The sequence below is a fragment of the Cornus florida genome, unplaced genomic scaffold (assembly GCF_030987335.1).
Source record: "Cornus florida cultivar Cherokee Brave unplaced genomic scaffold, ASM3098733v1 CherokeeBrave_3.0.0_Hap2_Chr05, whole genome shotgun sequence".
In the NCBI taxonomy this organism is placed as follows: Eukaryota; Viridiplantae; Streptophyta; class Magnoliopsida; order Cornales; family Cornaceae; genus Cornus; species Cornus florida.
The window spans coordinates 63,453,710-63,475,222 of NW_026775575.1; the positions used below are offsets into that span (position 1 = coordinate 63,453,710).

General features: G+C 34.2%; 1 protein-coding gene across 1 annotated transcript; it reads left to right on the forward strand.

The window, feature by feature from the left end:
- Window positions 1-18,227: 18,227 nt before the first annotated feature.
- On the forward strand, window positions 18,228-20,088 carry LOC132309360 (uncharacterized). Its single transcript, XM_059807676.1, has 3 exons — window positions 18,228-18,359; window positions 18,891-19,148; window positions 19,252-20,088. Exons 1-3 carry the CDS (start codon window positions 18,228-18,230, stop codon window positions 20,086-20,088), a joined length of 1,227 nt encoding a protein of 408 aa, XP_059663659.1.
- The last annotated feature ends 1,425 nt before the right edge of the window (window positions 20,089-21,513 follow it).

The following is a 21,513-nucleotide window of genomic DNA, read 5'->3' on the forward strand; positions in this document are numbered from 1 at the left end:
AACTTTCAGTTTCTTATTTTAGAATTGTTTCCTAGTTGGTCTAGGATTGTACCAAGTCCTTTGCACGAATTTTCTATATTTTCAGAGGGACTAGGACATTCCAAACTCTATATAAACCTTGTTATACGTATAGGTTTATTCACGACTTTTGCATTATCAGTTTATTATTCTTTAAAAGCCTTAGGAAGATTTTTGTCTTAGAAATTCTTAGAGAATTTTCTGTTTGTCTATCTAGAATACACACATATAAACACATAACGAGTTTAGAGTTATGGTGTTCGAATCCTGATCGTGATCATACAGTTGCATCTACATTGATTAGACAAAAGCAGATCTACTTCTACATCAAATCCAAAAGTTGAAGAACAAAAGTAAAAGTGATTACACTTTGAAAGGGTTGGAGCATTCGAGGAGTGTTGTCTGATCTAGCTGCTACTCTTCTACAAAGATCAAGCATAAACCCGAGGTTAAGTTGCTGCTGGACAGGGAGTCGCAAAGCCAGAGGATTATCAGTAATTGGTGTTTGGTAGAACGATAGGGTGTGAGCCAGAGTTAAAGTTCAGTGTACTTTGTTACAAGCATAGTGGATCAGTTTACTTTAATTTGCACAGTCCACGAGGTTTTGCCCACGCAAATAGTTAACGTATTTTATCAACTGGGGTTTTCTCACTAAAATCCTGGTGTCATCTCTAACTTTACTTTGCTTTATTTTATATTGCATGATATTAATTTATTAATTGCTAAAATAAAGAAAGTTAGAAAAACACAAGATCTCTTTTTAAAATAATCAAAACTTTCTAAATATTTCACTACTTATGACTCACATGTGGTTCAGTCATTAGGGTTTATATCCACAGCGCAAAGAACCCAAAGAGCTACATCACTCTTATAATACTCTCTCAATACATATACAATACAATAGTGGAGGCTCCTTTATATTGGACAATAAATTATAAGAATGAAAAGAATTCAAAAATAAAAAATAAGGAGAATTTTTCTCTACTAATTCATCTAGTAACACCAAATCTTCAATAATCCTAACTAATTCATTTGGAAGTCTTTTCCTTAACGATTAGGTAACTCAAAATCTCTACATTTAAAGAGGAGAGGGGAGTTTTAGTTCCTACGTTAATTAGTACGAATAAAATTACTTGATATATATATATATATATATATATATATATATATATATATATATATATATATATATCAAGTGGTCTATTATCTTGTTTGAATTCGATTGAATTGTTATATTTTATTTGAATTTAAAGTATCATCATCTTTTTTTCTTTATCATAACCGACTCTAAATAATTGAGAAAATACTTTAATTGTTGTTGCTGAATAGTGTGATTTTCATACTTTAGAAATGTTGAATGAGTCAACAAATGACTCTTTTTTTAATGATATGATTAATTTAAAGAGAATTAAAACAAAATGACACTGTTTAATATATGTTTATCATGGTAATTTTGTAAAATTACTAACTTGTTATCTGAGTTGCAAACTTTTGATAATTTGAAGGGTATTTTCGTCACATCAAAGGGTATTTTTATAAAAACGTGATAGAATTGAGAGGAATTTTTGCGATTTGCCCAAACTTTTATTTGGTGGACCAACATGAAAATTGAAATGGAAATTTTAAAAATTAAATAAACTGTAATTAATATTATTTTTTAAAGTAGAAAAAGAGAAGGTGTGAGGGTGGGAAAGAATGGAAAGGTGCATAAAAATAAAAAATTAAAGAAGTACCTAAATCACTTCCTTAATGTAATGATGTCCATCTAATATATTATATTCATATATGATCACTAGCGAGGGTTATTGTTGTATTAGTTCATTATTGTCTCTTACTCATTTAATTAAAGAAAAATGTAATGTCATCTTCCTCCTGAATATACAAAAATAGTAATTCACATATATGGAGATGCCTTTTGGGCCGCTAATATGAGAATATTAAATTGTTCATGTCAATCAATGGCATGCTTTTTTTTTTTTCTTCATATATATATAATTACTAGTGGTGGACCATTTTAAACAAGAAATAATTTACAATATGGTGTCAAATTGTTGGCACCAAAACTTTGCAGCCACCTTATTCAGCCACCTTATCAAATAAGGTTGTTGTTGAAATATGGTAAATAATATTTGAATTAATTCAAATAAGTTGTTTAATTAGGAAAGAAACACTAGAGATTTAGCTAAATTGAAATCTTTATGAAATAGGGATTTAATTGGAGAAAGAATTCCAACAAAGAAGGAGCAGTCGCATGAGTTCAAAACCTATAAAAGGTTATTCATGCCATTTAAGGGAAGTACTTCAGCTGAGTTTAAGGAAAGGGGTTGCTAAAAATTAGCAATTTTTTTAGCAAATTTTCAGTAACAATTCGATAATTTGTATTTGACTAAATCAAGGAGAGTTTTCAACAAGGATTTTCAATTGAAGTTTATCGAAGTAAGATGCAGAAGATTATTGGGTTGTGACCTAGTTTCAATAACAATGTAACGACCCGGATTTCTTAACCTGGTGCGTTAGTAATGAACCGAAAGTTGACCCGATAACGGACCCGAAATGCTGAAGCGAAAGAAGTCAAATGACCTCAAGAGATGTACGTCATCCCTAAGGCCCCAAGATGACTCTCTATGAAGCCACGGAATTCAAATGAGCCAAGCAAAAAAAGCAAGAATACCTAACCCGAAAAGAGATGAACTAAAGGCAAAATGGTCATTTCTCACTGAAAAGGGTGCAACCGTGCACACCATTGGAAGGACAACGAAAAATGAACAAAATTAGACTCAAGAATCGTCTGATTCTGAGTCAGGGCAGAAAAGATATGAAATTCCAACACCCGATGCGAAAGTTATGAAGCAATGACTTAACATTTTCCAATATTTTCATAATAAACTTTGAAAACAAAAGTGCATAGAAAATGAGATACATGTCATTGGCCTCCGGCCTCATCTCATACATGTTAAATACATTGAAAAGAGTGCACTTACTTACACTTTACATATACGAATCAACGAATACAATTTTTAACAAATAGGGCTACAAAGAGGCATCTTATGCTAACACTTGCATAAAATAGAAAACTTAGAAACTGTAAGCCATCCAAGGAGCAACGGAATCTTCAAATCCTGAGTCCTGTACTTGAAATATGCCTAGTATCGTAGGAGTGAGTAACATAAAGTTACTCGTAGGAGATGAGCATGCATCGACCTAGCATTTTACAATTTTATCACCTTATGGTGAAACATGTTAAAGGAGCTCATGCCACCTAACGTTTAGGTCAAGATGAGACCCAGGGAGCATCCTAAGCTACCTAGATCATTTTTATCATAATCACATTGTTCTTGCAATTCAAACAACATGGAAACATATTATATAAGGCAACAAGATATAGATTCTCAAAGTCTTAAACTTGAAATCCAAAATACGAAAACAACAAGTGTGGGTCATGCCACCTAACGTCTATGTTCAAAATGAATCTATAAGGTCATTCCTAAACTACATTTGAATATCAAAACACAAATTATGATATCGATGCAATTTAACCAACAATGGAACTTCCAATACAACGCATGAAGCATGCTTGTACAAAGCTACATCTTAAGCTCAAAATAGGAAATCAAATAAGGAACAACAAGTTATGATATCATCTAGTAATCAACTTGAAATGAAATATGAAATCAAACAAAGTGGATAATCGGACGTCATGCCGGATCAGACCGACAATATAGTTACTTTAGGGTCACTAGCCTATGGGTAACCTCCCTATGTGCGCACTAGACTATATAGAGGGACAATCCCCCATACTAGAACTAAGTCCTAGCCGTAGCTAAACAACGACATCCCCAAGTTTTCAAAATCAACAAATTGTGCAACAACGTATATATATCAATATGTATATTCAAGATATCAACTATTTACGAAACACAATCCAAATTTTGGAAACTTATACAATACATGCTCAAAATTCACAACTACTATGGCATATAAGATGTCAAATACAAAGTGTAATACCCCAAATTTTAAAAGGATAGTCTCGATATTTATTTATTTATTTTTATTGTATTTTTTAATTGTTTAATTGATTATTTGACTAATTATTTATGTGTTTAATTGAATTAAGTGTTACTTGATTAATTGGCTACTTATCTATGTGTTATTTGTATTTTGTCTAGGTGTTATTTGTATTATTTGTTTAATTAGATTGTGCGCTTAAATGATGTATTTGATTAATTTTAATTAATTATAAATTAAATGATTAAATATTTTATTTTATTTTATTTTATGGTTATGGTTAGTGGTAATGGACTAACTAATTGGGTCCCATGGACTACTTGAATATGAGGTTAGATGGGTATGGATAATTACCCATGGATAGTTGTATATGTATATATATAGATATATGTGTATATATATATATATATATAAAGGAAAATAATTTATTAATATTATAGTAACTTTACTATTAATAAATAATCTGATGTATATATTTTATATATTTATATAATAAGGATATACATATATTTTATACGTAACATGTTTTAAGTTACCTTTTTAATATTATGGTAACTTTAGTATAAATAAATAATCTGATGTATATATTTTATTTATTTAATAAGGATACAGATAGATTATATACGTAACATGTTTTAAGTTACTTTTTAATATTATGGTAACTTTAGTATAAATAAATAATCTGATGTATATATTTTATTTATTTAATGAGGATATAGATAGATTATATACGTAACATGTTTTAAGTTACCTTTTAATATTATGGTAACTTTAGTATTAATAAATAATTTAATGTATATATTTTATTTAATTAATAAGGATATACATAGATTATATACGTAACATATTTTAAGTTACCTTTTTAATATTTTCATTTTTTATTTTTCTTTATTAAGTTGACTTGGATTGGGAAAAGGAATAGGGTTATTATTTAGCCTATAAATACACAACTATAGGTTGAAAAATGAGTGAAAATATATCACGTAATATATTCTATAGAGAAAGAGTTAGAGAGAGAAGGAGAAAGAGGAAGGAAGGAGGAGAAAACCCTGTAGAGAGAAGATCAAGGAAGAAGAAGTTTAACTTTCGATTCGAAAGTTTAAGGCAAGTTCTTATTCTATCTCTTTCCCTCTGATTCGTATTTCTGTACATGCCTAGGAAATTCCAGAATTTATTAAACACATAAAATTAAATAATTATGCATGTTTAATTGGGTTAGAACATAGGTTTTATGAAATTGGTTTATATCTATTATTGTGTTATGAATTGATAAAATGCATGATTTTGATTTGATTTCTTATGTGAATTTTTACATGTTTAAATTATATATTTTTCATATCTGTGGAATGATGGAACATAGAAACATGCCTAGGATTCCTGAATATTAAATAGGGACTAGGTTTGGGTTTTAATAAATTTAAATAGACTCAATCATAATGATGCTTGCTATTTGAATATTTTAAACAAACGAATGGATTTAATCTTTTAAAATATTTTAGCAATTGAGATTAAATGTGTAGGATGAATTGGATATAGAGAATCCTTATTTAACGGTATAATAAAATATCATCATGTATAAGATTCAGTTTGTGTAGGACATACGATATAGGAAGTTTAAAGAAATAATAAGTCATTCCTATTATGTGATAACTTGATATCATATTTATCATAGTTATTTATGGAATGTTTGACGTATTTCCTTAATTGTTACATCAATTGTTGGATTGTGTGGTTTAATGCACCGGTATGGGACGGTGGCATTCTAGGGATGGATTAACTTATCAGTTAACTCCTACCTATTTTATATAAGGGAATGGATTAACTAAAATGTTAAGTCCTACTTATATTTAAGTCAGGTCAGCTGAACAAGTCGAATGACTTATGGAGGATTAATTTATTATATAAGGGAATGGATTAACTAAAATGTTAAGTCCTACTTATATTCAAGTCAGGTCAGCTGAACAAGTTGAATGATTTATGGAGGATTAATTTATACTGGATAGGATGGTTACTAGATTTTATATATATAAGTATGGTGCCATGATATGAGCTTGAGTCTCAGGATCAATGGTTAGGGCGCGTATATCGCCAGGGATGTGTAGCTAGATATAGTGTAGTTGTGTACCCTGGTAGGTCTAGGTACTCATGCCCACTATATGTGCGTTTTGCATGTTGCCTACTATTCAGGTTGAGACAACCCTATAGTCTAGTGAAGTTCCTTTAGTGTGTGTATATATATATATACGGCTATTAGTTACTGTTGGATTGACCAGGATGTATACGTGTATCGGATCTCTGCTTGGACTGTAGTAGAGTAGAACTTGTTTGTGGGCCTGACCCACCATTATTTTTCAGGTGTTCGTCACGAGTAGAGGTTGTTCGTGCTGAGCGGGGATCAGTCTACTTCATTCTTCCGATGCTACATAGGAGTTCCTTTATGATTCAGTTTCCTGTTTTAGATTACTGTCATTTGTTTAGTTTGGATTTTCTAGGGGTCCACACAGTATGGATTCCCGAGTTATTTTTTGGAGGATCAGTTGTATCAGAAGAGTTTATTAATTAATGGAAATATATTATGAGGCTTATTATTAGATTATCATTTTAGTTTCTTGTCTGCATTTTATTTGTTCTTCTTTATTCTTTTGTACTCTGTGTTCATTTATTATCAATTTGTTTTGATATCCTCGGGTATTCGGGCGTGGGCCTGGCCAACCCGCATTTGAAAATTCGGGGGTATCACAGTTGGTATCAGAGCACTCCAGGTTCAAGTGTCCTTAGGAGTGTCTTTCGTTGTGTGACTTCCGCGTTGCGTCTTTTAAAACTTAAAACCCATATTAGGATTCCTTGTACTTTATTTACGGTTTCTTAAGAAGAACTGATGTCAATTATATTCTGTAGTCATAGAATGGTTGGCACTAGAAAAAGGATTGGTTCAAGGCGAAAGCAATAAGGACCCAAAGGAGTAGAGGAGTATGTTATCGATTTCATTGCCAGAAGGCAGAGTTAAGGATTGACGGTTTAGGTTCGTTTGGCGTTACTTTAAAAGTATAAGCCAAGGAAGGATTTAGGTGTACGTGATAGATCACCGCATATCGGGACCAACACGACTTCAGTTGATCTCAAAAAGGAGACATGCAAAGAGTAGGAGCCGAAGAGGATCGTAATGGAGGAGATTTATGTGTATCCAATAGAGAGGGTACTAAATTCTTCTTTATTCTTTTGTTTTGCGCGAGGTGATCTGAATTGCTAGTAGTATAGCAAATGTTATTAGTAGAATTGGGGTTGATCAATCTACAAATAATTAAATCTTTCTTATCATCTCTAAAAGAGGTATATAAGAAGCATTGTTCAGGAGTTTGGGGATCGGATGTGTTCTTATTAGAACGAAATACATAATTTTTTAAATCACATACAAAAAGGCATTAGTATTATGTTGTGACGTTCTAATTCGATTTATAAAGTCAAGTAAGACAGTTTACATTCCGTATATAAGGAGGATGAGGGTTAAGCCCTTGGTATTTGCTTAGGAAAACATTTGTGCTTGTATCTATCACAATGCATACCTCTCATTTGTTGGTTGGAAATGGAAGTATGGGTTGTACAATCAGACCTTGACTTCATTTAAAAATATATCAGAAAGAGATACTTCCCTTTGTATTGAACTGCGCGCGGTTGGGAGGCAACAGTAGGATGTTGTAAATAGTTGAACTCATATACTAGAGTTTTTCTATCAGGGAGTAGTTTGCTCGTTCTGTTTTTTATGCAGGAAGAAGGCGATTTTTGGATAAAGGTAAATTTTACTTATTACATTGACTTTTAGAAGATTGTGTTTCACAATTGAGGCAGTCGCCTCTGAATTAGCGTTACCAAATTATTAGCGCTGGGTGCATAGGAGTTTGTGCGTATATTCTATGGCATTTGGAGGTATGTAGATCATTCCCTTATCGACATGGGAGGATTATGTTGTTATTTTGTACAACCTACGCATCGTATGATTATTGTGTTTCTTAAAATATAGGAACTCTGTCTACCACTTGGTATATTGGAGTTAAGTGGAGCCCTTATAGTAAGGTTGCGTCTACTTGGGAATAGGAGGATGTTTTTCGCTCACAGTTTCCAAGCATAATGGAATAATAATGAAAGGAAGTAAGGGCGAATTCCGAGGACAGAATTCCTTTTGTTAGGGGGGAAGAATGTAATACCCCTAATTTTAAAAGGATAGTCTCAGTATTTATTTATTTATTTTTATTATATTTTTTTAATTGTTTAATTGATTATTTGACTAATTGTTTATGTGTTTAATTGAATTAAGTGTTACTTGATTAATTGGCTACTTATCTATGTGTTATTAGTATTTTCTCTAGGTGTTATTTGTATTATTTGTTTAATTAGATTGTGCGCTTAAATGATGTATTTGATTAATTGTAATTAATTATAAATTAAATGATTAAATGATTTATTTTATTTTATTTTATGGTTATGGTTAGTGGTAATGGACTAACTAATTGGGTCCCATGGACTACTTGAATAGGAGGTTGGATGGGTATGGATAATTACCCATGGATAGTTGTATATGTATATATATATATATATATATATATATATATATATATATATATATATATATATAAAGGAAAGTAATTTATTAATATTATAGTAACTTTAGTATTAATAAATAATCTGATGTATATATTTTATATATTTATATATTAAGGATATACATATATTTTATACGTAACATGTTTTAAGTTACCTTTTTAATATTATGGTAACTTTAGTATAAATAAATAATCTGATGTATATATCTTATTTATTTAATAAGGATACAGATAGATTATATACGTAACATGTTTTAAGTTACGTTTTAATATTATGGTAACTTTAGTATAAATAAATAATCTGATGTATATATTTTATATATTTAATGAGGATATAGATAGATTATATACGTAATATGTTTTAAGTTACCTTTTAATATTATGGTAACTTTAGTATTAATAAATAATCTAATGTATATATTTTATTTAATTAATAAGGATATACATAGATTATATACGTAACATATTTTAAGTTACCTTTTTAATATTTTCATTTTTTTTTTCTTTATTAAGTTGACTTGGATTGGGAAAAGGAATAGGGTTATTATTTAGCCTATAAATACACAACTATAGGTTGAAAAATGAGTGAAAATATATCACATAATATATTCTATAGAGAAAGAGTTAGAAAGAGAAGGAGAAAGAGGAAGGAAGGAGGAGAAAACCCTGTAGAGAGAAGATCAAGGAAGAAGAAGTTTAACTTCCGATTCGAAAGTTTAAGGCAAGTTCTTCTTCTATCTCTTTCCCTTTGATTCGTGTTTCTGTACACGCCTAGGAAATTCCAGAATTTATTAAACACATAAAATTAAATAATTATGCATGTTTAATTGGGTTAGAAGATAGGTTTTATGAAATTGATTTATATCTGTTCTTGTGTTATGAATTGATAAAATGCATGATTTTGATTTGATTTCTTATGTGAATTTTTACATGTTTAAATTATGTATTTTTCATATCTGTGGAATGATGGAACATAGAAACATGCCTAGGATTCCTGAACATTAAATAGGGACTAGGTTTGGGTTTTAATAAATTTAAATAGACTCAATCATAATGATGCTTGCTATTTGAATGTTTTAAACAAACGAATGGATTTAATCTTTTAAAATATTTTAGCAATTGAGATTAAATGTGTAGGATGAATTGGATATAGAGAATCCTTATTTAACAGTATAATAAAATATCATCATGTATAAGATTCAGTTTGTGTAGGACATATGATATAGGAAGTTTAAAGAAATAATAAGTCATTCCTATTATGTGATAACTTGATATCATATTTATCATAGTTATTTATGGAATGTTTGATGTATTTCCTTAATTGTTACATCAATTGTTGGATTGTGTGGTTTAATGCACCGGTATGGGATGGTGGCATTCTAGGGATGGATTAACTTATCAGTTAACTCCTACCTTTTTTATATAAGGGAATGGATTAACTAAAATGTTAAGTTCTACTTATATTTAAGTCAGGTCAGCTGAACAAGTTGAATGACTTATGGAGGATTAATTTATTATATAAGGGAATGGATTAACTAAAATGTTAAGTCCTACTTATATTCAAGTCAGGTCAGCTGAACAAGTTGAATGACTTATGGAGGATTAATTTATACTGGATAGGATGGTTACTAGATTTTATATATATAAGTATGGTGCCATGATATGAGCTTGAGTCTCAGGATCAATGGTTAGGACGCGTATATCGCCAGGGTTGTGTAGCTAGATATAGTGTAGTTGTGTACCCTGGTAGATCTAGGTACTCATGCCCACTATATGTGCGTTTTGCATGTTGCCTACTATTCAGGTTGAGACAACCCTATAGTCTAGTGAGGTTCCTTTAGTGTGTGTATATATATATATACGGACTACTAATTACTGTTGGATTGACTAGGATGTATACGAGTATCGGATCTCTGCTTGGACTGTTGTAGAGTAGAACTTATTTGTGGGCCTGACCCACCATTATTTTTCAGGTGTTCGTCACGAGTAGAGGTTGTTCGTGCTGAGCGGGGATCAGTCTACTTCATTCTTCCGATGCTACATAGGAGTTCCTTTATGATTTAGTTTCCTATTTTAGATTACTGTCATTTGTTTAGTTTGGATTTTCTAGGGGTCCACACAGTATGGATTCCCGAGTTATTTTTTGGAGGATCAGTTGTATTAGAAGAGTTTATTAATTAATGGAAATATATTATGAGGTTTATTATTAGATTATCATTTTAGTTTCTTGTCAGCATTTTATTTGTTCTTCTTTATTCTTTTGTACTCTGTGTTCGTTTATTATCAATTTGTTTTGATATCCTCGGGTATTCGGGCGTGGGCCTGGCCAACCCGCATTCGAAAATTCGGGGGTATCACACAAAGTGTGCAATTCCTTACACATAGCAACAATATATTCAATAAGGAAAAACATATTCTCATGAATATAAAAGTAACAACTATGTTATCCAATGCTCAAAAGTAATCAAGGGAACATACATCAAATCCAAATCCATGATTTAAATATAGAAACAACTTCCAAAATGCAATTAAATCCATGGAGTAATAAAGTAGAATTTAATTAAACATAAATAGTTAAATTCTCTAAATTCCAAGTTAATCCAAATAACCTCAATTTAATATATATTGAAAGACATGTCATGATCATCATATGTATAACATCAAATGACAAGTTAAGTGATTAAAACACTTAAAACAAAATTAATCAAGCTAATTAATTAATTTCCTCTAGATTTTTAAACAAATCCAAATGCCCTCAATTTAATCTATGTTAGAGAACATGCCAAGGCCTATTTAAATACCACATTACAACTTGATTTAATGTTTGATACAACCATGCGAATTAAACTTTCACTAAAGATAAATATTAAATAAAAGTTGTAATTCTTAATCAAATGATCCAAATTTAATATATGTTAACTAACATATCTAAGCATAATTTCCTAGCTTGTTACAATTCAAATCAAAGTTATATATTATCGTAAATTTTAAATCTTATACAAGGAAATAAAAATTACTAACTTTCTAGATTTGATACAAGGCATACATATATGTTGTATAATCATGCCAAACACACAATACAACACACAAATAATCCTAAAACATTCCCTACCTCAATTGGAATGAAAATCCCAATTACCACCGAAATGAAATCGCCCCAAATTTTCTGTCCGCAAAACAGATTTTTCAGCTTGCTACCTTCAACTTGTAAAATTCATAAAAAATTCAATTCTAACCCAAATTGAATGAATCCAAAGCCCAATGAAAGCTTAAACACTGTAATTTGATAATATCAATTTAGTTTAACAAAATATTTTCCCAATTGAAATAGTTTTGACCCACAACTTTGAAACAAATTCTGCCCAGAAAACACATTTTCAGCCTGTAGCTTCCAACTTTGAAAATTCATAAAAAATTCATTTGACATCCAAATTGGGCAAACCTAATTTATTTTGGAAGTAAACATATGAGAGTGTAAAACTGAAAATTTAAGCCATGATCCAATGTCAAAAGGTTAGTGAAATAAATCATCTAAAAATATGTTTTCCAGCTGCAATAAAAACATGGATAGCAGATAGTTTCGGATTTAGAAATGCTCTAAAATCGTGAAAAAATTCTGAATAGTATAAAACCCATGGGGGAAGTTCCAGTAAAAATTTCAAGGCAATTAAAGCACCACAACTCCATATAAAAATTTATTTCCGGACCAAAAAGGAAAAGCTTCAAATTTCCAGCAACTAGCTTGCAACTTCAAAAATTCATAACTAATTCATTTTAAATCCAAATTACATGAAACCAAAACTAAATGAAAGCTAATTGAGTATATTTTGATATTCTATATTTAATTTGACAAGATTAATTTTAAGTTAAAATAGTTCAAGGGTAAAATACAAGTCCTTCTCTTCCATGCATGTAAAACACTCAATAATGACATAAAAATACTTCAAAATAATAGATTAATACCCCACTAGAGAATTGAATCTCTAGATACCAAAAAAAAACTAGGAGTTAGGCTAGATCCTTCAAGGGTTTTGAAGAGGAGGATGAGGGGAACAAGAAGTATTCCAAGCTTTATGGTCTAAAGTAAGTGGAAGGGCCTCAAAGATCAAGGTCAATGCCTAAGGCTTCAAGCTCCATCCATGGAGGCTAGGGTTTTCTTGTAAGGAAGGGAATGAAATAATATGATTAAGTGTGAGTGGAGGAAATAGAAATCCTCCACTCACTATGTGCTCTTACACCATGGTCAACACACACATCTATGGTCAATTGCACAAAAACCCTCCTTTAAAACCATAATCCCAAAGTGGCCCAAAGATATTTGCAAGACTAAATTGTGAACCTACACTTGTCACCAATCCATAACTCCTTCCTAGGCTTAATCCCACACCTACACTTGTCAACCATCCAAGCCAACAAGTGCACTAATCCTAGGCCAACAAGTGGGTGAATCCTCACCCTCCAAATGTCATCATCTAATGCATTAAAGTGTTTCCATACAAATGTCAACAAGTGGACCAATGAGAGTGTGACACTTATCACACTTTTCAAAATTTTCAAAAAGGTCATTTTTGAAAATATCTTCCAAATTTAATTACAAAATGGTCCCCAACATGAAAAATAATTACTTTATTTAATTACACTAAAACCCCACAAGTTAAGATTAATTACACTAAAGTATGCATTAATGCCCCTTTATGAAAGAAATAAGCAATCAACATACTTTTCTAGAAAAGTAAAAATACCACTATCATGGAAATCAAATATCATGAATGCATGCAAAACCAGAATCAAATCCGAGCACAAAAAGTGAGGTTGTGCAAGGAAAAAGGATAAACGAGAAAAAGACAAAATGTGAATAGTGTTCGGAAAAATAAATTATGGAAATGACACAATCCCCAAAGGAAGTTGTCAATCCAAGAAAAAGAGTCTCGGAAATCATTCCAGAGCACTCGAGATGACATCAAGTGATGAAAAACCGAACCTAAAAAGGAAAAGACAACGGGAAAAAAATATCCGTTAAAATCTGGTAAAAAGAAAAGGAAGAAAAATGACCGGGTCATTACAACTTTCCCACCTTAAAGGGATTGCGTCCCCGAAATCTAGCCCCAACAAAACAAAAACGCGAAACCAGGATAACTACAGAGTACATCTCTGAGTATCCCTCACAACATGCTACGAAAGTAATCCCAAAATTGAAGACAACGTACAACCCCATGTCATTCGCACCCACGTGCTCACGATAGGATAACCCCTTAAAAGAAAAGTGATCACATGGCCACACGACAAGTCGAAACTCACACACAGAACTTAAGGCCAGACGAGGGAACGGAAGACAGCAATCGAAAGCACCCCTTCTGACGAACCATCATAAGGAACCAAAAATAACCACCAACAGAACTCCAAGATATCCATGAATCAAATCAAAGTACTAAACAAAGACGACATGGCAGTACGAATAGCGACCAGAACCCGCCCACGACGTACTCAAATGTGTGGTAGTAATGACAATTCCTAGTGTTCACCCACACTTACTCGTCAGTAAGGTAGCATCGACGGCAATTAGTACCCGCCTACAACACACAACTTGTACGGTAGCATGACAGTATAAGGCACCAATTCATAACCTGCCCCTACTAGGTCTACCCATGAAACCTCTCGATATAAATGACTTCAATGTCAAAAATGATCATTACCAAAAGCTTTATGGAAACCAACATTTTGTGAGAGTTGAGATATGGTCCAAAGATGTCCGGCCGGACCATCCTGGCTAATCCCAAAACTCTGACAACAATGCCATAGGTACCGCTACACTTAAGGCCTTAAATCCTCAATACAAAAAGACCAACAATTTTAACATCTCAAAACACTACTATCAACAACATCAATTACGAATCCAAAGTCTGACAAGCAAAACAGCATCTCCAAAATCCCAGATATCATCCTAAAATAGATCAACTATAAGACTAGTCACCGTAATCAAACATCGGATCAAAATCCCTATCACAGATAACTAGATCCTCGAAATACAAGTCTACGAAGTGGCACACACATCAAAATCTTGACAACCAAGGTCATAGAATGAGTCTCTCAAAATTGTACTTGACAACACCAAGCTAAATCAAAATTCCTCAATTTCGATCCATCTATAAACAACCACTGGAACTACGATTCCTCAAGGCCATGCCTAGTCATAACTAGGTTGAGAAAACTCCACAAACAAGCCATATCCAACAACGATCCTCTAAAACTTCTCCTAAGAGTCAACCATATCCAGGCCTCCAAAACTGGAACAAGTCTCCAAAAGACATTCTCAAAAGAGCATCGAGCTCACCTCACGAATCAAACAATCCTCAAAGATATGGACATAAGTCTCCGTAAAATGATCTCACACCAATTAACTCACTTGAGCACCACAACCGTCAACAACCACGGTAGGAATTCCCCAAGGGAAGATAAGAAAAAAAGGGGACCACCGGTCCTAAAAAGGACAACACCACGACTCCATCTCTGAAATGAAAGACAACAAAGTCAACGACTTCACCCCCTACATGGAAGTAAGTCGACCAAAATCTATCAAATCCTCACCAAGGACTCAAGACAACAACGATGATCCTCATGGACCAACTAACCCCAAAACAGTGCACAACGCAACAGAGGGAAGAGACTCACTCCTTGTGAAGTTCTTAACATGAACCAGCACAAAACCATTGTGGAAACCCGCATACAGACTACGTGTGACTAAGGGAAACGAATGGGAAAACCAAACCTAAAGTTCATGCATATGACAAGGAATGCAACTACCAGAAAGAAAATCTACTTACATAGATGAAAATCAAAAGCACATGCTGCACGTCTCCACATAAACATAAAAGCATGTCATTAAAGCGCAGTAACAACATGGCATCTCGAAACATATAAGAAAGACATACTATTGCCACACAACAAGAAGGCAAATGTGGATAGACCTCCACCTACTCATGCATCACAATATCATAAATCATACTACTAACATGGTAGTAAATGAAACTGCAGAAAACAAAAGTGATGCAACAAAGAACCCTATGGACATCGTGTCCTAGAGTGCCTAGGTAAAAAGGAAGGACCAGTCCTAGCCATGCACTGACTCGAAAAACCAATGCAACAACAACCTGTCTCAAAACAAACGTGAGCCCTTACCACAATGGTAAGAATCTTACAATCCATCTCTGAATCTAAGGGTGACACTACAAGTGACACTAACAATGCAATTCTCTCTCTACCCGAAGCATTTATCAATCGACTTGACCCCAAAAGCATCATCGCGCAAGGAGAACTCAAAGAAAATGGCAACTCTAGCCATACAATCAGACAACCAAATCGATCAGTACGACTGATCCCCAAAACAACCATCATCATTATCGATCAAAAGGACTATACCTGTCGGAACAAAACCCAACACTGATTACATCCGAACTGCACTCGTAGCTTGCCAGTACGGTAGCATGACAGTGCCATGCACCTGCCCACAACGTACCGGCCCACGAAAATTGCAATCTCAGAGGAACCTTCCAAAACAACCAAGGATCCCAAAAGGTCCAAAACCTAACCATGGCCTAAAATCAACAAATCCAGTACTACGGTTATGCCTAATGGCTCACCCCACGAGAGCCTAAACAAAAGCTGTCTCTCCACCTACCTCAAAACCAATTCTAGGTCAACAACAACCTAAACTACAATACAACCGTGACTACAATCACCATTAACCTCAACTCGAGCCTCAATGACCAATCTCGTGTCATGCCAAATATGCAACACAGTTATGCATATATAAATCTGATCAAGAATACATCATATGTCATGCTCTTTACATAATAATTAAATCATGCTAAACAAACGGCATACCACATATAGCGCGTAAGCACATAAACATGTTATCAAACCAAAACATATTATCATGAAGCATATAAACACATAGAGCATGGCAACATAAGCATGATATGCACTCAAAACCCATCATTCAAGGTATTCAAACCTAAGAGCTTTGATACCACCTGTAACGACCCAAATTTCTCAACCCGGTGCGTTAGTGATGAACCAGAAGTTGACCCGATAACGGACCCAAAATGCGGAAGCGAAAGAAGCCAAATGACCTCAAGAGATGTACGTCATCCCTAAGGCCCCAAAATGACTCTCTATGAAGCCACGAAGCTCAAATGAGCCAAGCAAATGAAGTAAGAATGCCTAACCCGAAAAGAGATGAACTAAGGGCAAAATGGTCATTTCTCACTGAAAAGGGTGCCACTGTGCACACCATTGGAAGGACAATGAAAAATGAAGAAAATTAGACTCAAGAATCATCTAATTCTGAGTCCGGGCAGAAAAGATATGAAATTCCAATACCCGATGCGAAAGTTATGAAGTAATGACTTAATATTTTCCAATATTTTCATAATAAACTTTGAAAACAAAAGTGCATAGAAAATGAGATACATGTCATTGGCATCCGGCCTCATCTCATACATGTTAAATACATTGAAAAGAGTGCACTTACGTACACTTTACATATACGAATCAACGAATACAAGTTTAAACAAATAGGGCTACAAAGAGGCATCTTATGCTAACACTTGCAAAAAATAGAAACTTAGAAACTGTAAGCCATCCAAGGAGCAATGGAATCTTCAATTCCTGAATAGTGTTCGGAAAAATAAAATATGGAAATGACACAATCCCCAAAGGAAGTTGTCAATCCAAGGAAAAGAGTCTCGGAAATCATTCTAGAGCACTCGAGACGACATCAAGTGATGAAAAACTGAACCCAAAAAGGAAAAGACAACGGAAAAAAAATATCCGTTAAAATCTGAGAAAAAGAAAAGGAAGTAAAATGACCGGGTCATTACAAACAAAGTGAAGAAAATTAAGGAAAAGAGGATTTTGAGAGCAATTAATTAGGGAATAAGTTGATTTAAACTTCTATAATTAGAAGTACTGTAATTTATTCCAATTTGTCTAACACCAACCACAAATCAGCATGAATCAAAAATTCATCAAATGACTCAACATCATTTTTATCTTCAATTCATTTGTCCAAATGGCAAATTTCATTCGAAGAAACTAAGTTCCAGTGACTTATTCTTCTTTTCAATGCTTAATTATGCTATTTACAAATTTAATCTTTGTTTTATGCAACGGATTCAATGACAAATCTTTGATCAGATTTATATCATTTTAATTCGGCCTGTTCATGCTATTGCAAACATTACTTTTCAATTCATTTCAATTCGGCTAATTTACTTTTCAGTCCATTTCAATTCAGCCATTTCATTTTCATTTATTTTAAATTGCATTTTATTTCTTTTAAACACCTTAGATAAAAAGTCCTTGCACAAAGGCATAAAAAGAACTTCGCTGGGAGTTTTTTCTATTATCTCCTCCACACATTCGCCTGAAAGTTGGCCATTGGAAAAAGTGATTGGTTAGTGTTCATTTCAATATTTTGAGTGTTCTATACAAATACTCTGGCACGCCCGAAAAAGTCCATTGACTTGCGTAAGACCAAAAAAAACCGCGCGAACATATTTTGGCACGCCTGGTGGGACTACTAGTGGGTGTTTAGAAGAGGCAAAAATGCCACCACGGCTTACAAAAAATTCTAAGGCCATGGTTACCGATGAAGATTTAGAGGAAGGACATCAGCTAGGGCAGGCTGAGAACTCTGCATCGAGCCCTACTGATGAGTTAGCAGTGATGCAAGTACAGGTAAGCTCCTTGGTAGATGCAACGGGAAGGATGGGTGCACGTTACAATGACATGCATAAAATTATGTCCCAACTCTCAGCTGCCATTTTGAATAGGCCGAATCAGGCTAGCACTTCAATAATCAGGAATCGGCTCTTTAGCCGAATCCGTCACAACCTAGCCGTTGAATCATCACAGCCATGGCCGCCAGTAATGATACTCCAACCAGGTGCAACATCAAGTCACCCGGCTTATACACCACCAACCTAGGTAGAGAACCATCCGCGACCTACTGTGTCAAATTTCAATCAGCCGACAATAGTAAATCCGCGGCCGCAGGTAATTCCACCAAACCCTCCTTGAGTACCTTTGAACTCGGGGAGCAATCAGACCAGGTAGAGACCCCCAAACCCATTGTATAATCACGTACAACTACAAGTAGGGCCCGGGGGGTAGAATATGGCTAATCAACCACATGATTGGCTGAATTACTATTAACCGGTGGCTAATCAACCGCCAGTTTTTAATCAGGTGCCACTAATTTATAATCAGGTACCGCTAGTAGTAAATCAGCCACCACAGGTCATGCTAGACAGAGGGCAATTAGCTGATTTACTCACCCAAGAGTATGGCATGGAACTTAGAGGTACTGGCCGACCAATCTATAGAACTCCATATCCAGAAGTGGTAGATCAAGTTGAGTTCCCTAAAGGATATAAAGTTCCCGACTTTGTAACCTTTAGCGGAGAAGGGAATCAATCGACCGTGGAACACATTGGCCGTTTCACAATTCAATGTGGAGAGGCTAGTGTGAGCCCTTGTTAAAATTAAAACTGTTTCCTAACTCTTTGATTGGGGCAGCTTTTTCATGGTATATTCGTTTACCTCTAATTATGTTTTTATTTGGCCACAGATAGAGGAGTTATTTCCTAATCAATTCTATCGTACTAAGACAGAACCAACTCTGGCTGATTTATCCAGGCTAAGCCAATTGCCTAGTGAATCGGTCGGGACATTCATTACAAGATTCAGGATGGCAAGATTAAGATGCCGTGTACCTCTTCTAGAGCAGGAGTACCGTTTAGCTTTGAACGGCCTTGATTTTGAACTCCGAAAGAGGTTTAAAAGAGTCCCATTTCATGATATATATGACCTGGCTGAGAAAGATACCAGGTATAAGTTGGTTCTCAAGGAGGAGAAAGAACGAAAAAATTCCTCTAAAGGTACATACTATAGGGATCACGTTTATGAAGTTTTTTCAAATGATGGGGTTGAAGAGGAAGATCTTGATGCTAATTTGGCTGAAATTATTATTAAGAAGCCTTATGTATATGAGGCTTTGACAAAACCAAAAGCGTCCACCAGTGGTACTCAACTATCAACTTTATTAGCCAAAAAGGGCACGGCCGATACTGGTAAGGTTTATACGTTTGATCCGGCCAAGGCAAAACAAATATTTGATCGTTTGTTAGCTGACAAACAAATTATTCTACCAAAAGGACACAATATACCATCAGCCAATGATTCCAAAAGGAAAGAGTTCTGCAAATTTCATAATTCATGGAATCATACTACTAACAATTATTATGTATTTAGAAATGTATTGCAGAAAGCAATTGATGAAGGTGTTTTGAAATTTTCTGAAAAGAAGCTAAAAGCGATGGGGGTCGATGGTGATCCATTTCCTAATATTGTAAATACCAATGTAATCAGCCTGGCGCTTGAAAAAGCCGCTAATAATAGTAAATAAGAAAGGTTACTAAAAGTTCTTGATAGTTCATCATCAGCCAGCAACGATGAGCAGAGGGTGAAGGATTTGGAAAATTAGTTTAGGGAAGCTCAAATTGTCCTCATCAGCCATGGCTGTTGCCCAAATTCCAAAGGCCGTGGGAATAATCAAGACAAGAGAAGCTATTTTCAATCAACCAGAAAGCACAGTGTCCATGAACGGTTAGGTTATCAGCCTAGGCAGAATCCCGACGAAGTTAATTGACCAATATTCAGAGAGAATAGCCAATGGCAGTAAGAATCATTCGGTCAGAAAGATCTGTGGCCGATAGAGTTATGCCAGAGCAACATTCCTATCCTAATTTCAAAAGGAAACTTGTAATCTAGTCAGAAATATGGATTCAAAAGGGGAAAGAATCTAACTGAGTAAGAACAGTTAGACCTCTTTTGGTTGACCATGTCAGATGGACTCGAGTGAATCATCCGAAGTTTCCTAAGCAGCCTCCTACACGTACTCAGAAAAGGAGGATGCAAAAGAAAAATAACTTTAAAAAAAAAGGATAAAATCGATAAGGTTCAACCAGCTAAAGAAGATGAACCAGGGGAGGCTGAAGACATGGAGGTTACTATATCTTTTGGGAATGAGGCATCCTCTTATAAGGAGAAAGATGATTAGCCAAATTAAGATCCAAAGCATGCGACCAAATACAGAATTTGTTTTGGTTCCCTTCCTAATAAGGTAAATTGTAATATGGTATTTGTTTTACCTTCTGTGTTTGAAGCAATGATAGAGCCAATGATAAATAGGGATGTTAGATCAACCGATCTTAAGGGCGAGGCTGAATCATCATAAATTAAGAAGGACTCAAAAAGTTCATCGACCGGGGTAGGATTGGTCTCTCAAGACCAACCAACTGAGGCCGATAAAATCATCTTTGAAAAACCACCTTTGGCCATGACACAACAGTTGAGGCCGTTGTATGTAAAAGTATGTGTTGAAGGTCAGCCAATCAACAGGGTGTTGGTCGACAATGGTTCAGTGGCAAATATCATTCCAGCAACTACTTTGAAGAAATTGGGCAAAACCATGGATGATGTGGTTCCAACCGACGTGGTCATCAGTGGTTTTAATGGATGATCTAGTAATACCAAAGGTATTCTGTCTTTGGAAATTACTATTGGTGGTAAAACATCCTTTATGACCTTCTTTATCATTGATTCAACTACCGCCTATAATCTCCTTTTAGGCCGAGATTGGATTCACCCTAATATGTGTATCCCACCAACATTACATCAAATGTTGATTTTTTGGGATGGAAATGAGGTAAAAATTGTTGAGGCCGATAATAAACCCTTTATAGCTAGGCTATATTCGGCCGAGGTTGCACTTTATGATAAAACTGTTGTACTTATCAAATTTGTTGGCATTAACAAGATGGGATGACTA

Coding starts and splice junctions, on each gene's coding strand:
- LOC132309360 (XM_059807676.1), top strand. CDS start 18,228: ATGCCACCACGGCTTACAAAAAATTCTAAGGCCATGGTTACCGATGAA. Junction 18,360..18,890: donor TAGCAGTGATGCAAGTACAG/GTAAGCTCCTTG, acceptor ATTTATAATCAG/GTACCGCTAGTAGTAAATCA. Junction 19,149..19,251: donor TTCAATGTGGAGAGGCTAGT/GTGAGCCCTTGT, acceptor ATTTGGCCACAG/ATAGAGGAGTTATTTCCTAA.